This window comes from Fusarium flagelliforme (assembly GCF_020744385.1).
Source record: "Fusarium flagelliforme strain FIESC 12 MPI-CAGE-AA-0113 chromosome Unknown B0J16scaffold_2, whole genome shotgun sequence".
Taxonomy (NCBI): domain Eukaryota; kingdom Fungi; phylum Ascomycota; class Sordariomycetes; order Hypocreales; family Nectriaceae; genus Fusarium; species Fusarium flagelliforme.
In genome coordinates, this window is record NW_025763504.1 from 676639 (window position 1) to 691977 (window position 15339).

The 15339-nt window shown below is 48.0% G+C and overlaps 8 protein-coding genes across 8 annotated transcripts; 5 read left to right on the forward strand and 3 right to left on the reverse strand.

Annotated features, from left to right (window-relative positions):
- The first annotated feature begins 186 nt into the window (after positions 1 to 186).
- Positions 187 to 3380, forward strand: B0J16DRAFT_394073 (P-loop containing nucleoside triphosphate hydrolase protein). Its single transcript, XM_046132111.1, has 6 exons — positions 187 to 1010; positions 1059 to 1334; positions 1383 to 1606; positions 1658 to 1796; positions 1847 to 3028; positions 3073 to 3380. The coding sequence occupies exons 1-6, from the start codon at positions 660 to 662 to the stop codon at positions 3331 to 3333; spliced, it is 2433 nt and encodes an 810-aa protein (XP_045985848.1). The 5' UTR covers positions 187 to 659; the 3' UTR covers positions 3334 to 3380.
- A 46-nt stretch (positions 3381 to 3426) lies between these two features.
- On the reverse strand, positions 3427 to 6124 carry B0J16DRAFT_264201 (tRNA synthetases class I (M)-domain-containing protein; the record flags this gene model as incomplete). The annotated part of the gene is made up of 4 exons (XM_046123346.1): positions 3427 to 4008; positions 4056 to 4122; positions 4386 to 4801; positions 4850 to 6124. 4 exons carry the CDS (start codon positions 6122 to 6124, stop codon positions 3427 to 3429), a joined length of 2340 nt encoding a protein of 779 aa, XP_045985849.1.
- A 396-nt stretch (positions 6125 to 6520) lies between these two features.
- Positions 6521 to 7587, forward strand: B0J16DRAFT_368244 (uncharacterized protein). The gene is made up of 2 exons (XM_046130200.1): positions 6521 to 6698; positions 6752 to 7587. Exons 1-2 carry the CDS (start codon positions 6653 to 6655, stop codon positions 7213 to 7215), a joined length of 510 nt encoding a protein of 169 aa, XP_045985850.1. The 5' UTR covers positions 6521 to 6652; the 3' UTR covers positions 7216 to 7587.
- A 90-nt stretch (positions 7588 to 7677) lies between these two features.
- B0J16DRAFT_262359 (uncharacterized protein) lies at positions 7678 to 9358 on the forward strand (the record flags this gene model as incomplete). Its single annotated transcript, XM_046123303.1, has 3 exons — positions 7678 to 7765; positions 7830 to 8420; positions 8475 to 9358. 3 exons carry the CDS (start codon positions 7678 to 7680, stop codon positions 9356 to 9358), a joined length of 1563 nt encoding a protein of 520 aa, XP_045985851.1.
- A 153-nt stretch (positions 9359 to 9511) lies between these two features.
- On the reverse strand, positions 9512 to 11556 carry B0J16DRAFT_51827 (ribosomal protein S5 domain 2-type protein). Its single transcript, XM_046133981.1, has 2 exons — positions 11000 to 11556; positions 9512 to 10948 (listed from the first exon to the last, which is right to left on the reverse strand). The coding sequence occupies exons 1-2, from the start codon at positions 11243 to 11245 to the stop codon at positions 9665 to 9667; spliced, it is 1530 nt and encodes a 509-aa protein (XP_045985852.1). The 5' UTR covers positions 11246 to 11556; the 3' UTR covers positions 9512 to 9664.
- Positions 11557 to 13046: 1490 nt separating this feature from the next.
- Positions 13047 to 13469, forward strand: B0J16DRAFT_379841 (uncharacterized protein; the record flags this gene model as incomplete). Its single annotated transcript, XM_046131027.1, has 1 exon — positions 13047 to 13469. One exon carries the CDS (start codon positions 13047 to 13049, stop codon positions 13467 to 13469), a length of 423 nt encoding a protein of 140 aa, XP_045985853.1.
- A 378-nt stretch (positions 13470 to 13847) lies between these two features.
- On the forward strand, positions 13848 to 14486 carry B0J16DRAFT_379842 (uncharacterized protein; the record flags this gene model as incomplete). Its single annotated transcript, XM_046131028.1, has 1 exon — positions 13848 to 14486. The coding sequence occupies one exon, from the start codon at positions 13848 to 13850 to the stop codon at positions 14484 to 14486; it is 639 nt and encodes a 212-aa protein (XP_045985854.1).
- A 25-nt stretch (positions 14487 to 14511) lies between these two features.
- On the reverse strand, positions 14512 to 15267 carry B0J16DRAFT_332022 (ribosomal protein L38e). Its single transcript, XM_046126666.1, has 4 exons — positions 15058 to 15267; positions 14962 to 14995; positions 14777 to 14905; positions 14512 to 14723 (listed from the first exon to the last, which is right to left on the reverse strand). Exons 1-4 carry the CDS (start codon positions 15085 to 15087, stop codon positions 14680 to 14682), a joined length of 237 nt encoding a protein of 78 aa, XP_045985855.1. The 5' UTR covers positions 15088 to 15267; the 3' UTR covers positions 14512 to 14679.
- Between the last annotated feature and the right edge of the window lie 72 nt (positions 15268 to 15339).

Consider the following 15339-nt stretch of genomic DNA (forward strand, 5'->3'; position numbering starts at 1 on the left):
AGATAAATTGATCCTACGGATTACCGCTTTCAATTTACACGTTGGTTGTTCAGCTCAGAGTTCTGCGCTCAACCCCTGCAGAAAGCTGAAGGAGTTGCAACAACCAACAGCATATACGTACAACAGTGCCCAATAGCATCACAACCCAATGTTTCAAAACTTCCAGTTGGGTCTACATGGCCTCGACCTGAACTTTATATGGCCTGTGAACTATTCTTGTTTCAACCTTTCACCCAGTATCTGGTGGTTTCCCACAGATATCTGCACTGCCCCCGTTGTTGGCCAGAAACTCAGCCGTGTTTCTCGTGAGCCAAGATATGCTGTACCGGAGAAGGATTCACGGGGACCTTCGACTGATGATATCCTCGCTTTGACACGATAATCCCTTGACTTCAAGTGGAGTTGAACAACAACTGGCGCCTAGTTGCATGGAAATTGATGTGATGGCATTGCAGACCTGCATACTTTCTTCATCGTTTGAAAGATGACATGGCGCAGTAGTTACGATACCAAGTTCAAGCGGTTTTGGGAGGTATATAATGGCTGATATCAAGTTACGTTGAGAGAAACAACCCATTTCTCTCTTCAGATATCCAGATACCCTTATTTCACTTTTCCTTTCTCATTTTTCCCACAGCATCTCCTTGACTTGATTCATCATGGCTGGCCCAGTTGACGTTCCTACGATGCTCCCTCAAACTCCCCCTCAAACCCCCTTCAAGTCTGCTGATGGGCTTAGCCCTAACAAGCAGAGTTCCGATCAGATACGATCAAAGTCCCCTGCCGACTCAGGTGTCGGAGATGTATTTGATGATGCTACTGCAACACCAAATCGGTCACCTCGTCCCAGTATCGTTGTCGAGCTGGATGATTCTAAGAGTTCAACTCAGACCGAGTCTCAGAAGGATATCATGCCAGAGGATCCATTCGATAGCCAGCACAATCGAATACTCTTCGATGCCATCGATGCCCTTCAGTCTTTTGGGGCTGGAGAGTTGAGCATTCCTCAGGTATATACAATCAAATGTGCGAAAAGGTGATATACTAACAAATGATAGCTCATCATTGTTGGAGGCCAATCTTCTGGAAAGTCGTCTCTTCTACAGAGCTTGACCGGTATCCCGTTCCCCGTTGACAGCGGATGTTGCACTCGATTTCCTACTCGTATTGTATCTCGACGTACAGAGCCAGACAGCGATGATTCTTTTCGCATCACAATTGATCCTGCTGAAGTCGACGTCCCTGGCCTGGACCCTGCTTCTGATAACATCAAGAACTACGAATGTAGTGGCAAGATCCTTACGAAAGAGAAGTTTGCCAAGGTTATTGAAGAGGTAATGCTTTTTTCAACCACAACTTGTCGCTTAAACTAATACTGATAGATTTCATCCGAATTCATGGGCCTCCGAACGGGCATGGGGCATGACAGAAAGAACTTTGTAGCAGAGGTTCTCAAAGTCGAGTTGTCTGGCCCGCAGCGCTCTTACTTTAGCATTCTCGATCTTCCCGGCACATTTCAGAATGCATCTACCGTCAATGAGACAGATCAAGCCAAGGTTGAAGGCATGGTCAGGGAATATATGAACAATGAAGACAATATTGTAATGTGAGTCACGCTGTTGCTTCCTTTTGGAACACTCGCCCTGACCTCATTCAGCTGCGTTGTTGATGCCCCTACGGACTTTGATCGACAGGAGATCCTGAGACTAGCTAAGAAACCTATCAAGCAGGACCGCTTCGTTGGCGTTTTCACGAAATGTGACATGGTCCAACATGAACCCGAAGCAGCAAAGAGAGTAAGCTCAGTGCACTCTTAGTCGTACACACTTTGCTAACGCCAATCAAGATTGTATCAATTGCAACCGGCAACTCTACTCACAGTCTCGGAAGCCTTCGTGATGGCTGGTTCCTTGTTCGAAACCGAGCAGACAAGGATCCAGACTCTTTCGATCTTAACACCGCAGAAAAGAAGCTATTTGGTAAAACTCCCTGGAACTCTATCTCTCAAAGGCGCCTAGGGTCATCAGCGGCCAAATCATATCTCGGAACTCTCTTGAGTTCAAAGATCCGAGAATGCTTCCCAACACTTCGCACCACAATCCAGCACAACCTTGAGGAAAGGCTACAAGAGAAGGCCATGCTTGGAGAGCCTCGCCTTAGCCATGCCGCAAGACAGCAGTATGTTGTTGGAACTGTTCGAAAATATGAGGAGAAGGCACAAACCGCACTCGAGCGTCCTGGATTTCTTCATCCTAGTATGGAAATCTGCAGAGAAGTCAGCCGTTTGAATGCAGAGTTTGACAAGTTCATGCGAACTCATGGCGGGACTTGGCATTTTGAAGATATCGATGTTGACCCTTTGGCTCTAATCGAGGAGCGTATGGCACTTCAAGCAAAAGCCAGCGCCGAAGGTCGAACTGTCCCTCCTTATGCTCGGAAGGCCCCCAAGACAGCAGTTGATGCATCCTTGAATAAAGCATTTCCTGGTCTATCTGAAGTTCGAGACACGGACGATCTCATGAGAACAATCAATGAAAGATTGTCTACATACCAAGTGTCTCAGCTTGATGGGGTCATCAACCCAGATATTTATCCAGATATGTACCAAGAACAAGTCAAGAAGTGGACTGCTATTGCAGAGTGTCATCTCCGACGCGTTGCTACAACAGTCAGCAGTTGCACAGGCTCTATACTTGATGCTGTCTGTCCGCTCGAGGGAGATACGGGGCTCATGTCAAGAGAACTTAGAGCTCTGTTGGCAACGTCATTCCGTCGATGTGAGGCTCTAGCATACGACCGTTGCAAGTCTCAGTGTGAAATGGAGACCAAGTGCACAAGGTTACAGTCGACTGGATCTCGATTTGGCGATGAAATCCTTAACTGGAGAAGATTCCGATTCTTCGAAGCATTCAGCAACTCTTACACAGGCCCGGACAGCAATCTTGCTCTTTGCTTCAACTCCATTCATCCTAGTCTCCAGAAAAATATGGTTATTGATGTTCACGATGTACTCAAGGTCTATTATAAGGTAAGGATATGTTTCTCTTCTACGAGTAATACTAACTGGGCAAGATTTCTCTGGACGCCTTCATTCGAAACGTCAACATGCATGTCATACAGTCATTCGTCACTGCTGAAGATGGTCCAGTTTGGGGCCTCAACACGAACCGTATTCTTGGTCTTTCGGAGGAAGAGATGAGGATTGTTGGCGGAGAGAATGAGAACACTGCTAGGAGACGAAAGGAGCTCGAGCATGATATTGAGAAGTTGCGTGGTGCTCTGGCTATTGTCGACAGGGCGACACGACAGACAGCGAACTTAGAGAGGGATTAATCCTGTATGATATGGGCTGGTTGAAGTTGATGGTGTTCGTTCGAATAATAGTTCAAAGTTGTTCTCTCGATATGTTACTTTAATGTCTCTGCCTCACTTGCTGTCAAGTTCATACTTCACTTCTGTAAACTCCTCCTCAGCCCCCTTCCACCAATCCTTCTTCAAAACCTCCTCCCACTCAATCGTCATCATAATCTCCCCAAAGTAATTCACCTCTCCCTTCTGCACAAAACCCAGCTTCTCAAACAAAGCGCGACTACCCTTATTCCCTTCCTTGATCTTCACCATCAACCCCTTCAGTTCCTTCGCTCCATACTCCGCAAGTATCCCATCGATGTGCTTTCGGATGTACACAAGCAGTGCGCAAACTGCTGCTCGACCAAGACCCTGTCCGCGATGCGAAGGTGAGGCGATCATGACGTCTACTTCGCCAGTGACCCAGCCTTGAATATCTGTCGATTCATCATCGTCGTCACTTTCGAATGGGTAGAGAAAGAAGTTGATATCGCCGCGCATCAGGGCGTCTGCGTCTGCTGTGCCAGCTTTGATAGGTGCTTGTGTGACGGGTGCGCAGACGATAAAGGTGAGTTTATCGGATGATGTGCGCCATGATTGTTGGTTCTCATATTCTTCCTCTAAAGTCATGGGTTCTGAAGCTGTAGCTTCTTGGATATCCTACGACATGTGAGTTGAGATGAGATGCAGATAGTGTGAGAGCTTACTGGATCTTGCATCCATGCGTGGTATTGTCGCACATGGTGTGCCTCGTATGGGACGAGCAAGGCCTTGCTTGTCGAAATAGCTATTATTTATAAGTACTTTAACCAGATTTATAGTAGGATATGGTATTGACCTGTATTCTGGTTGATCTTCATTTTGAAGTTGGTTGGTGTGAGTTGTGAGTTCAACATTCTCACACCCACCATTGGTGAAAAATGACTTGGATGGGGCACAAAAAGGTTTAACAACCACATACAGCAAATATGAATAAATCTGATTTACACTATTGTACATATTTTACAGCTCTCATCACTCATTTCTTTTCTCCAGACTCCTCTTCAATTACTTGTTTAGCCTCTTGAACCAAGGCACCCACCACTTTACCTAATCGATTCTTGGTCTTGACCTTTGGTGCTTTGATTGGGGTAGTAGGTTCTTCAACGGCTGCAACAGGAGGGAAAAGGGTCGCGAAAGCGTCGGGTCGGGCGTCCTTTGTTGGTAGAGGTGACGTGCCATATTCAAGATCAGCATCCTTGCGGGCGAATTCGATGGTACGTCGCTCTGCCTTGACGCCTAGACCGTCCAGGAGCTTCTCAGCCTTGGTAGGCATAATTGGTTGCAGAAGAATGCCAGCAATTCGAACAGCTTCAGCGCATCGGAAGATAACCCAGTCAATACGAGTTCTAGCGTTGGGATCTTGATCTTTGGCCATCTTCCAAGGCTCGGTATCAGAAAGGAGGCGGTTTGCCTAAGAAAGTTAGCAGCTTGTACGTTAAGCAAGATGGGCATAAGTTACCTCTCTAAGAAGCTCAAAGATACCCCGTAGCGCGTTACTCAAGTTAATCTCGTCCATATCACGTCGGATGGTCTCTGGTGCGCTTTCCAACGCTGATTCGAGACTCATAAAATCGGGGTCGGTCCCTTGAAGCACAGTGCTCTCAAGGTTTTCGAATTTGCCATTCCGAGCAGCTTCAACAGAGCTCTTGGTTGACCATGCAGAGTTCTTGTTGCGAGAAATGCGGTTAAACAAGTTTCCAATATTGGCCTGAAGCTCCTTCTCATAGATGGCCATGATAGACTCGTTTGAATAGCTCATATCACCCTTTAGACTGCCGTTTCGCATGAGGAAGTATCGTAGAGGGTCAAGATCCCATTTTTGCACGGCGGAGAAGGGGTTAACGACGTTTCCGAGCGACTTGGACATCTTGCGGTTAGACATAGTCCAGTGGTTGTGGCAGAGGATCTTCTTTGGTAGAGGGATACCAGCAGCCATGAGGAGGGCAGGCCAGTATACTGCGTGGAATCGAATAATGTCTTTGCCGACGACATGGACATCTGCTGGCCAAGGACCCATATCAGCATCGTCTACCTGCCACTTAGAGCCGTATCCAGCTTTGGTGAGGTAATTGACAAGAGCATCCACCCAAACGTAGATAGTGCTGGTTGGGTCTTCAGGATCCCTGATTCCCCAGTTCAATCTTGCTGTTGGGCGAGTAACTGAAAGATCCTCAAGTTTGTTCTCAACCCAGTTTCGTACTTCGTTCATGCGATGAGCTGGTTGAATCCAATCGGGGTTCTCGTCGTAAAACTTAAGTAGCTTCTCCTTGTACTTGGATAGAGGGAAGAACCACGTTTGTTCAGAAATCCATTCGACTTCATTTCCTGTCTCAGTGCTGGCCATGATCTTGCGACCAGTTTGCGGCACAACACTAGGCTCAACGAGATCTTCGGGATAGAAGCATTCATCACTAACACAGTACCAGCCCTCATGCTTTCCCTTGTACAAGCCCAATCCCTCAGGAGCACGAGCCTTGAGGAGAAGCCAGAATTGCTGAACAACGTCTTTATGGTCCTGATCAGTTGTTCGGATAAAGAAGTCGTGAGAAATATTGGCAGCTTCAGCAAGACTCCTGAATTTCTCTGAATTGTTGTCACACAATTCTTTGGGTGAAATTCCCTCCCTTGAAGCTGCTTGTTGGATTTTCATGCCATGTTCGTCTGTTCCTGTACATAGGTATGCTTCCTTGCCATTGATCACTTGCCATCGTTTAAGAACATCGGTCAAGACCATGGTATAAAGATGGCCAATATGAGGAGCTACGATCAATTAGCAAAGCACAAGCTACGAGGACATAAAACTCACCGGCATTGACATAGAAAATAGGCGTAGTCACATAATATGGCTTCTCGTCAGAGCTCTTTGAGCTGCTCCATCGCGAAGTCGGCGTTTGCAAGATTCGACATCCTGGTCGAATCAAACAAGACTGACGAGATAATCTCGACTGTACTTGTCGCAATCCTTGTATTGATTGAAGATTGAATGCCCTCATGACAATTTTAAGCTTCTAAGAGCTGTCGTTTGACAAGCGGAGATGGCGTTACCTGCAGTTAAGTTCGAGATGCCCCGGAAAAATGCACCGTGCGCATTGGTTTCTCCGATAACTGTCCATTTTTCATCATCGCAGGCAGGCATCCTCGAAACTTGGTCTACAGTGAATCACATTGCGCCAAACTCTCTAATCCTGATACACTTCTCATCCTCCACCTTTCATCGATTCCGATTCATCCTGCATTTACAAACACATATTCCAGTACCAATATGCCGACCCCAAACATCACAAACGAGGTGACAGCCTCGAGTAAAGGTAAATCGTCCTACCATCGCGAAAACTTGCTTGCATAGCTAACAAACTTGCAGCGGCTGAGAACTTTACCACATACTACTACGAAGCCGTGAACCGACACCAAGACCTTCTTCCTTTCTATATCAACTCGTCATCGCGATACCCCGTGTCTGCAGACATTTCCATCAATGGTGCCGTCCTTCCTACACCCGCCGACTACTCCAAGCTGCTCGAAGTCCAAGGCAAGGACGTGAAGTACGATATCGAGTCCCTCGATGCCCATGTTCTCAACCCGATGTTCACAATGGGCGCTCCCGAGAACATCTACGACAACGCAAAGAGAGAGAAGAACGGAGAGAAAATGAGCATCCTCGTCACCGTCATGGGAAGAGTGCAGTACGGAAAGGGCCAAGAGGCGCCACAAAAAATGTTCAACGAGACGTTCGTCCTCGTGCCTAACTGGGAGGCTATGACGAAGCTTCCTCCCAGAGGCATCAAGAAGTGGTTGATCATGTCTCAAAACTTTCGCGCCCTGTAGGGATGGGCAATAAATGAGGAGATACCGACAACCACAACAGCAAAGGCCTTTGAGATGACCTTTGGAAAGGCTAGAAGTGCTCTTATGGAGAATACCAACAAGGCCAACTCTGCTAAGCAGCCCCGCGTCAAGAAGGCATAGGGTGCAAGTTATTCCCCGGAGGCAGACAGAGAAGACCGACGGCCCAGACATCGTCGACAAAGACGAAAGGCTTCTCCTAATCATCAAAACACATTCGGAATGGAGGATTTTATGGCGCATACATATCACAATAGAACGCTCGGATGATCACGACTTTCATTCAGTGTTCTTTCAGCTTTAGACTAGAAAGCAACTTGATTTTAATGACACCCCATTTGTTTGCCTCGAAACGTGCTTCTATTGTTCTTTGCTATGGCTTCGAGAACAATAGCTTCATTTTGGCGGGGTAACATCCCCTGCAACCATCTCCATAGAGCAAAAATGTACCAAGTGACAAACCCCACCATCCATCACCACGAGCTCTCTCCAACTCTCGACAATGCCACCCAAGACAAAAGTCGTCCCCAAGGTCGAGCCCCCAGGTAAGTAACTCGGGACTATATCTACCTCTATCCCTCTAACTCTTTCCACAGCTGCTCCAGAATCTCCCCCAGACACCATCGCCCAGCGCTCAGAACAGCGCTTCTTCCAAACCAACCCCGTCGAGAAACGCCGTCAGCAAGTCGGTCTATCGTCTCTGACGCCCGCCGAGAAGAAGACATACGCACACGTGCACCTTATCCATCCCGCCGTCAACCGTCGCGTGCCCTTCTCCAACAAGACAGAGCGCGAGTTCTGGAAGTTTGTCACAAAAGAGGGTCTTCCCATCCGCAGACTCCCCCGCGATCACGCCTGGGGAACAGACCGTACCGGCAGAGATATCGGATCATACTCGCCCGCCGAGTTTGAGCAACGCACTCTCAAGCACAGCAAACTCACGTCGCTGCAGATCCAGCACCGCCAGTTCCTCAGAAAACGAGAGCTGAAGCACGACATAACCGACGAGGATATCACCGCTGAAAAGACGAGGAGAAAAGCAATGGCTGCGCTCAAGAGGGAATTGTACGGCGAGATCACGGGTACTCTGGCTAAGGATCCTGAGTGGGACGATGTGATCCCCATTCCACAGAACGAGCCCGAAGGCGCCCTCGCGCAGATTGCCTACCCGGACGACTACGCTGAGGGTACGTCCTCCGCAGCCCAAATCTAAAGGAGTGACTGACTGAAAAGCATCTTAGCCGTCTCCTACCTCCGCGCCGTCATGGCCGCGGACGAGTGCTCACCCCGAAGTCTGCGTCTGACCGAGCACGTAATTTCCATGAACCCAGCGCATTACACCGTCTGGTTGTTCCGTTTCAAGATTATTTCCGTCCTCAAGCTCAGCATCCCTGATGAGATCAAGTGGTTGAACGAGGTTGCACTGGCTAACCTCAAGAACTACCAAATCTGGAACCATCGTCAGCTCCTCATGGACTACTATTATCCTCTTATTGAGGAGGATGATCAGACGGTTCGAAAGCTTGCTCGTTCTGAGACTCAGTTTATTACTCGCATGTTGGAAGAGGATGCCAAGAACTACCATGTGTGGTCGTACCGTCAGTATCTCGTCTCTAAGTTGTTTATGTGGACCATGGGCGAGCTTCTGTCTACCCAGAACCACATTGAAGAGGATGTGCGAAACAACTCAGCCTGGTCGCACCGTTTCTATTTCGTCTTTTCAGACCCAACCGCCTCCACACGTGGATCTGGTCCTCTTGATGCAGATCCTCGTATCCCAGCAGAGACGCTCGATCGTGAGATCAACTACTGCAAAGAAAAGATCAATCTTGCGCCTCAAAACCAATCTCCATGGAACTATCTCTTTGCCGTTCTATCCAAGGGTGCTCGTCCCCTGTCCTCGCTCAAGGAGTACGCTGAGGGCTTCGTCAGTGCACTAGGTGAGGATGCAGAGGAGGTACGCAGCTCTCATGCACTTGACTTCTTGGCCAAGCTCTACGATGAAGAGGGCGACAAGGAGAAAGCTGAGCTGTGCCTGCGACGATTGGGTGAGAAGTGGGATCCTGTACGAGAAGGATACTGGAAATACCGAGTGCAGCTGTTGAAGAGTGGTGCGAAGGAGTAGTTGAAGACTGTCATGTTTGGCATGCCTTGACCCAATGTTGTTTTGCACCTGTATGAGACTAGAGACTGATCGATATATAACAAACATGGCGGATGACGAATAGAAGAACATTGCATTACTAAATTATAACCATATATGTGCCCCAAAGTGAAGGCACCAAACTCCAAATCAAGCGACTCCTTTCCCAACCGCTTTCTAAAATTTCCCGGTCATGTCTGGCGTCGCATGGCTTTTAACCCTAGTAATACATTGGAGTGAATGCCTGAACAGCTTTGAGCACGCCTTCTTTTTCTTTATTAGTATTTCTTACTCGCTTTCAACCCTCCAGAACTTCCATCCTTCTCGTTCTCCAGTATCTCCATGTACTCCTACGAGCTTCTCGACACCTTCGGTGCCTTCAGCCTCGAGGAACTTCTCTAAGTCAATCTCCATACCACCCTCATCGTCTTCCTCGGTACCGTTCTTGAGCACGGCTGGCCAAAGAACACCAATACCGTCACCACCAAGTGTAGTCTCAAACTTGGCGTAGTTTTCGGCTTCAAGTTGTCCTTCAAGTTTCTGAAGCTTCTCAGCAGAAACATCGGGTCTGAGAAGAGTAATGGAGCAACCACCGCCACCAGCACCAGTCAATTTTGTCCAGCCAATACCAGCGTGGTCGACTAGCTCTCGTACTCGCTCCAGACGGGGGTGAGAGACACCCAGTGAGTTTAACAGGCCGTGGTTGATGGTCATCAGCTCACCAACCTTGCTGAGGTCCTCCACAGATTTGTTGTCGAAAGACTTCTCCTCAATCAGCTCCGAGGCAGCATCGGTGACCTTGTCCATGGCATCCAAAATAGTGTTCACAAGCTTAGGGTGGGTCTTCTTGAGCGTTGCAACCTTGGCGACCTCGTGTGCAGTCGACTTGGCCTGTCGGGTGTCTACCAACAGGAGAGGTAGTTCAGGGAAGTCCCAAAGAGGTCGAACTTTTGGTGGCTTCGAATAATCTGTTCGCTGGAACACAACGGCCTTACCTTGTGTAGCAACGGTATTATCAACGCCCGAGGGGTTACCATGAATACACATTTCTGACACAAACGCCCATCTATTGATTCGTTCGACCTGGAGTCGGGCCTCATCCGCAGGTTGATCAGGGTGGGGACCAGACAGCGTCCGTAGCTGTAGAAGAAGAGCGGAAGCAAGGCATACTGAAACTGAAGCACTGCTGCCCAAGCCGGCACCAATTGGTATTGTCGAGCGGAGAGTGTAAAGACAAGGAGGGAATGAGGGCGATCCTAGCGATAGGAAAAGATATAGGAAAGCTGACACGGAGCTGTGGTGTACTCTTCGAATCTCCTCGGGGTGGTTAGGGGAGACAACTTCAATGTGTGGTTGAATAGCAGCGACGAGATCGGGGTCGAGCTCTGTCACGAGAGAATAGTACGACTTCTTCTTGGATGGTTGTTGGAATGCTTCCCACGGTAGGTCGTCGATGTTCCATGTGTGAACGAGATCGATATCGGCGAATCGGAGGGAGACGGTTCGTTTCGACTTGGAAAGGGTGGTAACGTGTAGGTATGACCGCAGAGAAATAGCTGCGGCGATGGCTGCCTGTGCGCCACGATGTAAGTATGGATATACAACCATATGAGTCTGTCATACCTTTCCATGAACAACAGAGTGTTCGCCAAAAACAATGACCTTTCCTGGTGCTGATACCATGAAAGGAGGTGCCATAGGGCTAGACATTTTGCGCTTGAGTTTCATGCGACGTGGACCGCTGCCGTTGCTCGATTCGCCAGATGTTTCCGAACCAGAATCCGACGTATGACTGTGAACGCCATTGCCATTGGCATGGTTGCCATTGAGATTGAGCCCGTTAACCATGGCTGGGGTCAAAGAAGGCATGATGGTTCGAGGTTGTCGCGCGTCTTGGACCAGTCGAATGGTAATCTCAATGCGTGTTAGATCGTCCCTGTCAGTCGGTAGGTAGATGAGTGTCTGTGCGGTATGTTTCGCGTTCGGAAATAAATCGTTGAACGTTTGTTTATAGGAAAGGTTTGAAGTGGAACGATGTTAACGATAGTAAGGAATAGATGTAGAAGAAGAAATTGCAAGGAAGAAGTTGGTTGCTTGGGGACGGTAAATTAGAGGTTGTTGTTCGGTGCTATCGTCAGGGGGTGGAAAAGTGACCTCTGTTAGATTCGAGAGCGGGGGTGTAATAAGTTAAAATAAGTCAGTCGGCAAGTAGGTAGGGGAAGTTTAAAAGTAATAAACCGGCAAGAACGGACTTGCTCTAGCGAATCTAACAAAGTAGATGCAAGTGCGAGCCAGAGAATCAGAATGAATGGGTAAGGTAAGGTTAACTGGTAATGCAGGATTGGATCGTAGCGTCACAGCAAGAGCTAGTTGCAGTCCAGAACAAGACGTAACCAAACGGTAACGGCAAGTTACTGGCGTGTAATGTGTAATGTGTAATTGAGACCCCCCGCACCTTGGTTCCTTCTCAATGGGTCTTTGTCCCTGGATCAATGTACCTGATGTTTGACACACCTCAGTCGGTTGTTGGCAGGAGCAAGAGGGAACCAGCGTCAACCGGAATAGGAAAGGGCTCAGATGCAGCCTGCATACGCTTTATCGTGGCTCTACCAACGAGCAAACAAGATGAGGTGGAACGGCCTTTTAACGAGACAGGGCCTAACGACTTGGGGTTACAATCTAACTGCTATAGTCGATCTTTAGTCTATACAGGAGAAGATAGAGCATGAGAATCACCTCTAAAAAGATGAGATGCTGCTTTCAACGTTTGTCTTGTAGACTGTTGTTGAATTAATTGACTGCGTAATGCTGCGACGCCAATTGGAAGAACTCAAAATAGCGGTCTAGCACCAGGGTCTAGGCTTTTAGGGGTATTGGTCTGGTACGGTATCTGGAGATTTGAGCCCACCAAGACGACTTACACCCGGTTCTCCGCGATTTGTCGATGCAGCAACCGATAGTGGAAAATCGACTGAGCAAGCAAAAGAAGCCTTAGCGAGTTGCAACAAAGGAATGTAACGACGCAAATGTGTTTGAAGAGAGACAGAGATGGGAACGATTAAAGACTCTGAGGGATAGGCAAGGGCGCGTGATAGATGACGATGACAATAATAGGATGTCCCCGAAAACACTCAGCAAGGCGTATGACAGCCCCTGCCCCCGCGTTCCAGCTGAATCAATACGCTAGACAAGACGTTGTTTCCAGAGGGAAACGCTCCGGTTGGTCTAGACGTATCTGTAAATCAAGTAACGAGACTCTTTCAGCTGCGACACAAAAGTCCAAGCCTCGAAATATCTGCCGAAGTTCAGGAGGTTGAATTTTTGGAGTCGTTACGATTACGTCGTAATGCGGCGAAGCTAAAAGATGACGACAGCAGGATATTCCATCTTTGGTGCCTGCAGGCTGCAGTTAGTAATTGCGACACAACCTTCAAAAGCTCGGCATAAAAATACAGCAAATCTCCCTAACAGAAAAATCCTCCGAAATTGCATATCCTAAGTTCGGTGTTTTCTGTCCCCTCCATATTAATGGTGTGGCTGCATGCATCTTCCGACTGGACGTCTTCAATCATCCGAAAGACAGCAACTCCTCTTTAGAGCTGCAAAATATCACTTTTCGTATTCGCATATGTTTTATACGAATACATAACCAGTGAAACACAACAGAACGATGGCAGCACCAATCACTTCCGCATGGAAGATTATTCCAACCTTTGAATCACAATCAATTGAAAAGACTATCGAATTCTATGTCGATTTCCTTGGTTTCGAACTGGGTGGGGTAAAGCCGGAGGGTTTGCATCCTTCTCAATATACATTCTGCTCAATTTTTGCTGGAGACAAAGCTGCAGCCAATATCTACTTCTTTAAGCCGAAGGATGGCCTTGTCAGGCCAGGATCAGCTTATATTGCTCTGGGCACTGATCAGCTAGATATGTTGTACAATGCTATCAAGGTTCAGAGGAGTGAAGTCATTGTAGAGGATGTTCAGGATCAGCCGTGGGGTTATCGGCAGTTTGCTATCAAGGATGCTGATGAGAACACGTTGACATTCTTCAAGTTCCTAGAGGGTGGTAATCCCGGGGAGGAGTAGGATTGCGTGAGGCCGTTAAGCAATCATGGTTGCATTGCGATCACATTGAGGTTACAAGCACAGTCAGCGGGCTTGGTATGGCAGCTCAGTCATTCTTGTACAACCTCAAGATAAGAAATCGCAGTACTTTCAGCTTTGCCCGAGCATTGGAAAAGTTTTGGATTGTCGATCTTGAATTTTCAACTAACAGCTACAAGGCAGTATTGCTGACTACGTTCACTAGGCATCGCAATGCCGCATCACCAACAACCCCGCTTCACGTAAGTTGGAGATGCCTAAGTTACAGATCAACCTTATCATGAGTGCCAGCGTCGCCAATGTAAGAACTTCTCACCTAGCTTTACCATCTGACAGCATAACCATTATCGAACTATCATAATGGATACGGGAGTCGTGGAAGTCGCCTTCATACAGCTCCAAGCCCAGTACAATGCACAGGAGCTACAAGATATCATCAAGAGATCCCGGCAAATACAAGCTCAATGGATACGCCAGCGCCAGCCAAAACTTCTTGAGGGAAAGCCATACGACTATACAACAGACGCATGGATTGGCGAAGATCAGCCGCCATATCTGTTCCTAACAGCTCCATGGGAATCTGTGGATGGACATAACGAATGGATCCAAAGCCAAGAGAATATCTCTGTGATGCAAGAGCTCAAAGAATTCATCCGCCAAGATGAGGGTGCCGTGGATCTGTGCCACTTGACGCCTGCGGGAGAAAACAACGACTTTCGGGGTGACATTCTTGCTCGAGGGCCGATAAAGGTCTGGAAGATATCAGTGAAGCCTGAAGAAAAGGCAAAGCTCAAAGAGGAATATCGTGCCATTGAGACCCGATCCTCAACAGAACCGAACCAAAGGATGTGGGCGGGATGGAAGATAGAAAACGAGAATACTGAAGATATGGTCATCCTCGCATCTTCAAGCTTCGAAGAGGTGGTAGAGTCGGGCATTGCAGTCAGATTCGATGAAGCCAAAGTCTCTCGCTTCGAACACAAGCCCTTGTTGCATTAGCCAAAACACAGCATCACAGTCCCAAAAAGAAAATCTTGACTCGAATCGTTCTTTTTATTTTTTTGGAATCATCCGAGTATCCTCCTTTCAGAGCACATGATAAATGCAAGGTATCCCGAGACGCCCATTTGTGCATGTGAATCCTCCCACAACCAGAGTTACCCGTTCCCGTTAATTTTCAAACCACCATCGTTTAAGTAGACTTCTTCTTGGAGGAGACGTCGGTGAGTTGCAGGTCTGATGCGTGTCAGTAAATTGCGTATTCATCGTGAGGTTTCGTCGGAGCATACTGGGGGGAAGGCTCTGCTTGAGCTTCTCGGCCTTGTCGTTGTCCTTAAGCACGAGAGTGTAGAGGTGCTTCTGGCAGCGGACCTTGAACTTGATGTTGTTGGTCTGCTTGTTCTTCTTGATACGTGCGGCTGTTGAATCAAATTAGAATCGATATGGGGTTTCCGGGGAATTCGTCAAAACGTACACGAAGCGTCGCTTCGGCGGCAGATCTCGATGAACTGTGAAATTTAGAGTCAGCATTTCATTTCTCCCTCTCTTCGATAGCTTCCAATGTCCGTACCTTCTTGATGTCGGCGACCTCCTGAGGCATCTTGGGCGATTAGTCTGGGTGGATGAGTTAAAACAGGTAACTTGTCAAAGGAGCGATCGAATTTTGGGAAGGAATTAATTTTGATTCTGTGCGCTCCTTCTCGCGGGGCTTCGAATGCACGGACCACTTAGCGATTGACGGGACCAATTCGGGAAGGAAGGGTTACTCCACCGAGGTGTGGCGCTGGGGAGTACGTGGCGCAGGCTGTTTTGGGAGGCAGCAGGATAACTTATTGAATTGGCCACCTTTCAC

What these genes read in the sequence shown, in the direction of transcription:
- B0J16DRAFT_51827 (XM_046133981.1), bottom strand. Translation starts at nt 11,245, where the DNA reads ATGCCTTCTTTGACCCCAGCCATGGTTAACGGGCTCAATCTCAATGGC. An exon ending in ACTCTGTTGTTCATGGAAAG is followed by an intron (nt 10,949 to 10,999) that starts GTATGACAGACT and finishes CGTGGCGCACAG; the next exon opens with GCAGCCATCGCCGCAGCTAT.
- B0J16DRAFT_332022 (XM_046126666.1), bottom strand. Translation starts at nt 15,087, where the DNA reads ATGCCTCAGGAGGTCGCCGACATCAAGAAG. An exon ending in AGGTCGCCGACATCAAGAAG is followed by an intron (nt 14,996 to 15,057) that starts GTACGGACATTG and finishes TAAATTTCACAG; the next exon opens with TTCATCGAGATCTGCCGCCG. An exon ending in CAAGCAGAGCCTTCCCCCCA is followed by an intron (nt 14,724 to 14,776) that starts GTATGCTCCGAC and finishes GACACGCATCAG; the next exon opens with ACCTGCAACTCACCGACGTC.
- B0J16DRAFT_394073 (XM_046132111.1), top strand. Translation starts at nt 660, where the DNA reads ATGGCTGGCCCAGTTGACGTTCCTACGATGCTCCCTCAAACTCCCCCT. An exon ending in GAGAGTTGAGCATTCCTCAG is followed by an intron (nt 1,011 to 1,058) that starts GTATATACAATC and finishes AACAAATGATAG; the next exon opens with CTCATCATTGTTGGAGGCCA. An exon ending in TTGCCAAGGTTATTGAAGAG is followed by an intron (nt 1,335 to 1,382) that starts GTAATGCTTTTT and finishes TAATACTGATAG; the next exon opens with ATTTCATCCGAATTCATGGG.
- B0J16DRAFT_368244 (XM_046130200.1), top strand. Translation starts at nt 6,653, where the DNA reads ATGCCGACCCCAAACATCACAAACGAGGTGACAGCCTCGAGTAAAG. An exon ending in GGTGACAGCCTCGAGTAAAG is followed by an intron (nt 6,699 to 6,751) that starts GTAAATCGTCCT and finishes ACAAACTTGCAG; the next exon opens with CGGCTGAGAACTTTACCACA.